The sequence below is a fragment of the Ictalurus furcatus genome, chromosome 24 (genome assembly GCF_023375685.1).
Source record: "Ictalurus furcatus strain D&B chromosome 24, Billie_1.0, whole genome shotgun sequence".
NCBI lineage: Eukaryota > Metazoa > Chordata > Actinopteri > Siluriformes > Ictaluridae > Ictalurus > Ictalurus furcatus.
In genome coordinates, this window is record NC_071278.1 from 896,560 (window position 1) to 905,011 (window position 8,452).

The following is an 8,452-nucleotide window of genomic DNA, read 5'->3' on the forward strand; positions in this document are numbered from 1 at the left end:
ATTTGTTCGTAAGGCTGTATTTTAATGTAATCGTGTGTATTCAACAATTTGTGGAAAAGACATAAGATCAGCCAACTGTGGCGATCACCGTTTATGAATTTCATGTTATTACATTTTGTTTGACTTTATTTACATTCAAATTTTCTTCATTTATCTTCACATTTATGATAATAAAATAAAATAAAAAATCAAAATCCCAGTGGTGTAAATCTCATTCATTCATTTCTAACACTATGACTATAACTACAGGACTAACAAGAGGTGTGTGTGTGTGTGTGTGTGTGTGTTTAATGAATATTCATTATTTAATTAAGTGTTTTCCCCAATGATGGCTCTTAGTATTGATTTAAAATGTGTCCTCAGTCCACTTCATACAGCAGGTGGTGTTTTCTCCAGTTATCAGATCATCTCACAAAACTTCATTTTAATCATCTACATTCCATAATCATGAATAATTCATTAATAACAAAACAGTAACACAAATTGTAGACATGTTCATCCCTGCTGGCTCCCGTTACTCCGAATGTGACGATGTGAATAATGCTGAACATTTTAAGCTTTTTAAACAATATTACTGTTTAATTTTAGCTGCAGTTTAACTTCACTGGCCTGTTCCCAGGGGAATGTTCATGATTCTTAGGAACTCTCGGTAGTTTTTTAAGGGTTTCTTGAGCTGTAACCAGATTGTGTTCTGTGATATGATAAATGAAAGCTAACGCTACAGAGTGCACTATACAATAACTCATTTCATTCCATCAGTCATTAAACACTGTTCCACAGGTCACTGCTCAGTTCTGCACTCTGATTGGTAGAGGAGGTGTTGATTCATTTTCTATAACAGCAGCGCTCAGTAAATCTGCAAATCACATGCTTACTGTGTATGAATGTACTCCTTATTCTAATGTGTTACCGTTTCTATAGTAACAAAAATCGTCGATATGAAGTTTTCTGTGTGGAGACGGGTTTTTTTTAACGTTTTACGGAAGGAGTCTCCAGTGTCAGTGCTGTGTAACAGTCAGAGTTGAAGCTGTAACCTTTTCCGGCATCTTCAGGACAGAGGAGTTTACGCTTCTTCGCTGTTTCTCGCTAACACGACAAGCTGCGTTCAGTTTTTTGTCTTATTAACGTTAAGCTAGAGGAAAAAGAAGAGAAGGCTGGTAAGAACGACTGTTTCCTTCATCACACCATCCTGTCGTTTACTGTAACAGCTGGAGAAGATGTAGTATTGATCTGACAGTGTGGACAGTATTTGAGACACAGCCACACGTGTGTTAGTGTTTGTACGTATTTCAGCCAATCAGAATGCAGTTTATGGACTTAGTGACTATATAGTGTACTACTTTTGCCTTTTTTGTTATCATGTCTGAACTCATACTGGAGTACAAGCAACCCATGAGGGTATCCCATAATGCACTGCTTAGGTTAAGTGCCTACATAATGTACCCTAGGGAATAGGGCACTAGAACAGAAGCGGGAACAGTGTTTGATGGCTGATGGAGTAAAATCTCTGCAGTGCACTCGGAGTAGCTTTAACCCAAAGTGCTCTGTAATGCTCCGCGTCATACAGACAGCGCGTGACATCATCGCCTGATATCGGCCGGTCGGAGCTGTCTCTCTCCCTCAGCCAGGAAGATCTGCATGGTTCTGTACAGCAGGTGAACCCCGAGCTCACGCTGCCTCTTAGCAGGCCAGGTGGAGACCGTCCCATAATAATCCCCTCGCTTCTGATTGGTCAACATCTTCAGACCTGATGAGAGGATTAAGAAGAATTTATTACACCTCAATTCACACGGAGAGAGAGAGAGAGAGAGAGAGAGAGAGAGAGAGAGAGAGAGTATGAACACAGTGTTCGTACTGATGGCGTCCACCATGCAGGCCTCGCGCGTGTACGCCTCCACAGGAATGACGTTCTGGAAGCAGTGCAGCGAGATGACGCCGTGGCCGCAGTTCCACACCTGCAGGATGTGCTGCACCTTCGAGCAGAGCTTCTGAAAAACACCAGGAACAAAACACCATGGCGTTATAATACAGAGGATTGTAATATAGAGGATTACACTAGAATTCCAGTCACATGATTTTTCTGTTGTTGTTGTCATATTTTTGCCGTCCAGATCCACGTTTCATCAGGATTCTAAGTCCATATCAGCTACATAACTGTCTTCTGTTAATATTAGAACTACTGAGATTACCCTCCCTGTTGTCCCATCATGTAGCTAGAGTCTCTTCAGTATCGCACCTTGGATGATTTGTCTCCTTTGAAATACTCCAGGGCTTCGTACAGGTGGCTGTACGGTCGAGAGCGTTTGCCTTTTCCCACGTAGAAAATGGAGCTGATGAAAGTCTGGAAACACTCGTGAGGAGTCATCGCCTGACTGCGGTACGGCAGGTTCTTCGTCACTCTGGACACAGAACACGTTACACAGGATTATTTATGGTGCACGTGTCCCCTTTTTATTTCATAAACAAACAATTACATACTTTTCTTCCTGGGACTGGGATCAAACTTCACCTGGGCTAGAGTGGACTTCACCTGGGCTAGAGTGGACTTCACCTGGGCTAGAGTGGACTTCACCTGGGCTAGAGTGGACTGCACCTGGGCTAGAGTGGACTTCACCTGGGCTAGAGTGGACTGCACCTGGGCTAGAGTAGACTTCACCTGGGCTAGAGTGGACTTCACCTGGGCTAGAGTGGACTGCACCTGGGCTAGAGTGGACTGCACCTGGGCTAGAGTGGACTGCACCTGGGCTAGAGTAGACTTCACCTGGGCTAGTGTAGACTTCACCTGGGCTAGAGTAGACTGCACCTGGGCTACAGTAGACTTCACCTGGGCTAGTGTAGACTTCACCTGGGCTAGAATAGACTGCACCTGGGCTAGAGTGGACTTCACCTGGGCTAGAGTAGACTTCACCTGGGCTAGAGTAGACTGCACCTGGGCTAGAGTGGACTTCACCTGGGCTACAGTAGACTTCACCTGGGCTAGAGTAGACTGCACCTGGGCTAGAGTGGACTTCACCTGGGCTAGAGTAGACTGCACCTGGGCTAGAGTAGACTTCACCTGGGCTAGAGTGGACTTCACCTGGGCTAGAGTAGACTTCACCTGGGCTAGAGTGGACTGCACCTGGGCTAGAGTAGACTTCACCTGGGCTAGAGTAGACTGCACCTGGGCTAGAGTAGACTTCACCTGGGCTAGAGTGGACTTCACCTGGGCTAGAGTAGACTTCACCTGGGCTAGAGTGGACTGCACCTGGGCTAGAGTAGACTTCACCTGGGCTAGAGTAGACTGCACCTGGGCTAGAGTAGACTTCACCTGGGCTAGTGTAGACTTCACCTGGGCTAGAGTAGACTGCACCTGGGCTAGAGTGGACTTCACCTGGGCTAGAGTGGACTTCACCTGGGCTAGAGTAGACTGCACCTGGGCTAGAGTGGACTTCACCTGGGCTAGAGTAGACTGCACCTGTATTAGATTAGACTTTACCTGGGGTCGAGTAACAGGTAGTTGAAGCTGGACTTTATGACGCCTTCACGCCAGCGTTTTTTCTGATCAGGCTGATCGAACTGCTCACACAACGCAAACTCGTCAGCTTTACAGTCGGGCAGGTGGAAGGAACACAACGCTTTATTCAGCTCCGGACTGTAACCTGTACCTCACACGGGGACAAATACTGCCGTAAATCAGAAGTCATTACTGCTAACGCTCCTTAATCACACCAAACACACATGCAAAGATACTACACTAAAAATATTACGATATAAAAGTTATACTTTATTGTGTTCACGTGTAAACGTACCGCGTACGTACCTGTGACTGCGGTCGGCTCGTCCTGCACTGATTTCTGACTAACGTGTCTCTTCTGCAGTGATCGTAATTTCTGAACGTACAGGTGGCGCGTGTCTCTGTTGATGGGTCCGGGTTTCTCTCCCAATTCGGCGAGTTTGCGTCTGAGCTCTCGGTCCGTCAACCCGTCCGCCCATGAGATCTCCGCTCTCTCCACCGTGTCGTTAGGACAGCGGTTTTCTTTTCCCTTCTCCGGACTTGTGGACGCGGTCGGAACCGAGCGCCAGTCGTAGATGACGGTCTCCTCGCTGACAGAGGAGCTTAGAGACGTGTTGGACGTCGGAGGGACGTGTGTCTCGATCAGCTCGTGTCCCTCCTCGGTATCAGTGTACAGATACTCCACCGGTTCGTCCGTGTCAGTGATGAGAGGACGTCCTCCGGGGGTGTAGGACAGGTTTGCGAGCGACTGGGTTTGGGAACGGTTGCAGATCCGGCTCATGCTGTATCTCGGCGTGCAGCCGGTGGACGGCATCTCGAGCGCGTGACCGAGGCTGGAACTCGACTCTGAGCTGGAGGAGGAATCTTCAGAAGTGGCGTTTTTGCGTGTTTCCGCACTGGAAGCGGAAACATCTGAAGCTAAAAACTCCTTGTCGTCTGTGAACACGTCCTCCTCGTGGTGGCATGATGACGAAGATGGGTCCGAGCTCTCATCAGGGGCACCTCTCGGAATGATGATGGTATCTGCCATGCTTCCTGAGATAATCAGAGTATCTGCTTGGCTTCCGTGAGGTTGTGAAGAAACGCACAGGCTCGCCATGTGCGAATCGAGATCCGATACTCTGTCGTCTTCAGACGGACGTCTCCGCCGAGGTTTGTCCGATTGAGTAAGGTCTCGGCGAACTCGTGTCGGCGTAGGGAGCGTCTGCTCGAACAGAGACGAGGCGGAAAAAGACGAGACGCTGTTTCTCTGGGAGCAGCGACTGAGTCGTGAGCGGGTCCTGCCCGTCACGAACGGACTCGGAGTGAACGGAAGCTCGTTAATCATGTCCTCACACGCTCGCGACTGCAAATTAAGTTCTTCCTTCTTCTCATTGTCAGAGTCTGTACTTCCTTTTGTCCATCCATCTTGATCCGAAGGCGAGATGTTTTCAGAAGGTAGCGGCGCTTCGACGGTGGTCTTGTACGGCTCGCTGTCGCAGCTGCTGTACTGACTCGACCCACTGTTACTGCTGACAGCGGCGTGAGCGACACGTTCCGGCTCGTCTACTTCATCGACAAACACGCCATCTTCGATATCCTCGTCCTCCTCCCCTAGACCCGTCCCTCCCGCTACGGTCTTATCAAAATCCTCTGTGGTGTTTCCTTCTCTGCAGAACACAAACACGTCGTCCGGAGACGTCACGTCAATCCCCTGGTTCTGCAGCACGGTAGTCATGCGCTCCGAGTGCAAGAAGTCGGAGTACAGCGAGAAATCGACCGTCGAGTCCCTGGACTCGCTGGCGTCGTCATCGTTTTGTTTCAAATCTGGAAAATACTCGTCGTAGTCTCGGAAGGTGACGCTCTTCCGGCCCGGTGTGAAAAAACCGGCCGGCTGGGCCGCTTCCGGACTCTTTTTAAAGTCCGTCCCTGACAGGCGAGTACTGGAGAGAACCGGAGGAAGAGAACCGCCCACTTCTTCTCTGTTAAACATGTCGCTAGGACGCGCATTGAAACCAGAGACGTCAGAGAGCCAGGACTCGTTAGGGTCTCTGGCCTTTCGCAGTCCGTCAGTCTCGGATTTCCTGTAAAACGAGGAATATCGGGTGCTGCTGAGCGGCGCATCTCCGAAATCGCTCGTCAGCGTCAAGTCCCCGCCGCAGTCTCTCATCGAGTGGCCCGAGTACAGCGCTGGAAAAGACAGATTTCAGAGGTATTTATGATTGAGGAGGGTGCTGAATGAGACAAATGGGAATGACGGAGAGGCATGTCTGAATAGGGAAAGTGGGTGTGTCCAAGGAAGACATTGTGTTGTGAATACAGACATCCTTATATGGACTCAAAGACACACCCACATTCATAATTCTTGCCATCAACTGCTTTAATTCTAAAGAAAAACTCTTACAGTATTGGAATTTGGGCAGATCCTCATATCCGGTTTGGGGCGTGTGAGACTCATATTCCTGAAGAATGCTGGCACATTTACTGTTTTCCTCCTGTTCTGCCAGATCCACTGCCTTATTCCCACCCTGCACACACACACACACACACACACACACGTCTGATAGCGTACAGAAGTGTATAATACACATAATATTCATCCTGACTCACCGACTTTGTTTCATTTAAAATTTAAGTTAAAATAACGTCACATTACGTATACAGTACACAGAAATATTTGGCTTAAATAAAAAAATTTGGCTTAATTATAATTTTAATAATACGTTATAATCTGTTTATCAGTGAAATCCAATATTACAGAAGTGCAGAATTTATTCTTCTTTTATCCTCCTTCTCTTGAAAGCATTTTAAACATAAACGCGTGTTTAATGGATTAGAAGTACAAAAGGTCATAAAACACAAAAGAAAAGGATTAAATATCATTTAAAATATTGTTTAATTCTATTCAGGCATGAAATAAAATATCGGACGTGCGGTGAAACAGGTGTGTGATTTCTCACCTGGTCTCTCAGACTCGGGTCTCCTCCGTTCTTCAGCAGGAGTTTGAGGTTCTGATAACAACCCCATAACGCTGCGATGTGTAACGGAGTCAGATCCTCACCAGACCTGAACACACGGCACACAGAGGAAACAAAACGTTCACCGTTACGCTCCGTCACAGCGCGTGGAAAAGCGTTCAAACGCCCTGATGACAAAAACAACCTGTGATACAGAGAACCTCGATTCTTCTACAAACCCAAAGTCTACCTTTAAATCCTTTACAGCCAACGGCTTCCGATCAAATGAATAGAGAAAGATTCTGAAATAAATCTCAAAAAGGAAGAAAGATAAAGGAAAAGGAAAGAAAAGACTGAAAGAAAGACAGACAAGAAGGAAGTAAAGAAGGAGAGGAAAGGGAATGAAAAAGTGGATCATCAGACATTTAAATCCGATGGTTCCCTGTCCGCTCTAATCTGACCTGACCCGCTCTAATGCCTGACCTGAGGTTTGGATCAGCGCCGTTCTGCAGGAGCACTTTAAGGCACCGGAGTCCTTTCTCCGATTCCTTCCCTGCAGCCAGATGCACCGCGGCCACGCCTCCCTTGAGCACCAGGTTGGGTTCTGCACCGCTCTGCAGTAAACTCTCCACCGTCCTGTTACATGACAGAAGCAGAGAGAGAGAAACAAGCGAGGATTCAGTCATACATGTATGTGAGGGTTTTCACTGTCACTCCTCCAGATCATCTTAAATCATCTAGAAGGGCTGACTCAGTGGTATGATCCTTCTGACATTCTCTACTCACTCATCTATATAAAACTGGGTTTTACACACTAATGCAGAGTTTCAGCCCATTCCAGACCTGTTTGTGACTTCTGATGAGATATTATGCAATAATTAACCATTAATAAGCACAAAAAGAAAAGGAGGAAAAAAGAAGGAATAGAGAAAAGAAGGGGAAGAGTTTACGCCGTCCCCGTAAACAAGCACAGACTTGTACTTGTGAGGGGAAGTCAGGCTCTGTTCAGTGAGTCGGCTCACTTGCCACAGATCAACAATATGAATCGACTCTTCCGGCTCACGAAAAACTCACCCCCATTTTCTCTAAACCCGACAAAGTCTGTGATACTCGGACCAGTGATTGCTGCTCTCTGCTTCTTATTCAATCTTAATCTACTTTATAAGTAACAATCTATGTCTAAAAAAAAGAAAGAAAAATTGCTCATATATGCGAGCCGAGTCTCAAAGTTCAAATAAAAGGAACCGAATCAAAAGAATCAACTCGTTAGAGAATGACACGTTAACAGTATTTTATTTCCTCGTTTTGGACATATGAGTGTTTATCCTAACACACTCTAAAAAGTACTAAAATAAACACTCAGGAAAAATAATAACATGTTCAGAACGGAGTTTATTTCACGAGCTGGACTGTTCAACACAATGATGCACAGATTACCTGACATCCGTCTCGTTTACCGCCACGTGCAATAACGATGCTAAATTATTCCTTTTTTCGTTCATGGTTTCAGTGTTATTAATCGTGTCCTTCCAGCGTGACTTGATTCGATTCTTCGATTAATGTACTTTATATTCCGCATGAGGCTTGAGTAGCTGCTTGCAGGCGTTGCTGTTGTTGCTTTTTTTTTCCCTTAACCATCACCCGTATTCCGGTGTTAAAAAAAAAAAAAACTAAAACCCGCCTTCTGATTCTGAAGTTCATTCTCTAAGTCACTATGCTGAGCGACATCACTGCTAGCGAATCGCGGCTCAGGAGGCGGGTACAAACGCACCAATCACAGTGCAGTGAAGTCGGATTTGTCGGAATACCGGTGGAGGAGAAAACAAACGCGAGTAGTCGAAACACTAGCTAGCGAGATGAATGTGGCGGCGTTTTGTATGAGATTTAAAAATAGATGTTAAATGCAATGTAAAACATGTTGCTGCTTGGAGACATGCAGAACGATAAACTTTTTTTCTTTTGTCGTTTAAATTTCCCTCGGTTGACGTGACGTACTATTTCTGCGACAGCGTTAGCGCTGTCC

The 8,452-nt window shown here is 46.3% G+C and overlaps 1 protein-coding gene across 1 annotated transcript; it reads right to left on the reverse strand.

The window, feature by feature from the left end:
- Positions 1 to 1,342: 1,342 nt before the first annotated feature.
- ankle1 (ankyrin repeat and LEM domain containing 1) lies at positions 1,343 to 8,050 on the reverse strand. Its single transcript, XM_053612448.1, has 9 exons — positions 7,867 to 8,050; positions 6,913 to 7,065; positions 6,433 to 6,538; positions 5,877 to 6,000; positions 3,800 to 5,662; positions 3,476 to 3,638; positions 2,237 to 2,399; positions 1,856 to 1,988; positions 1,343 to 1,747 (listed from the first exon to the last, which is right to left on the reverse strand). The coding sequence occupies exons 1-9, from the start codon at positions 7,929 to 7,931 to the stop codon at positions 1,581 to 1,583; spliced, it is 2,937 nt and encodes a 978-aa protein (XP_053468423.1). The 5' UTR covers positions 7,932 to 8,050; the 3' UTR covers positions 1,343 to 1,580.
- Between the last annotated feature and the right edge of the window lie 402 nt (positions 8,051 to 8,452).

Excerpts from the sequence above, each read along its gene's own strand:
- ankle1 (XM_053612448.1), bottom strand. The coding sequence starts at position 7,931 with ATGAACGAAAAAAGGAATAATTTAGCATCGTTATTGCACGTGGCGGTA. Across the intron at positions 5,663-5,876 it reads TCTGCCCAAATTCCAATACT|CGCTGTACTCGGGCCACTCG; the intron begins GTAAGAGTTTTT and ends TGTCTTTTCCAG. Across the intron at positions 3,639-3,799 it reads CGAGCCGACCGCAGTCACAG|GTTACAGTCCGGAGCTGAAT; the intron begins GTACGTACGCGG and ends TGTGAGGTACAG.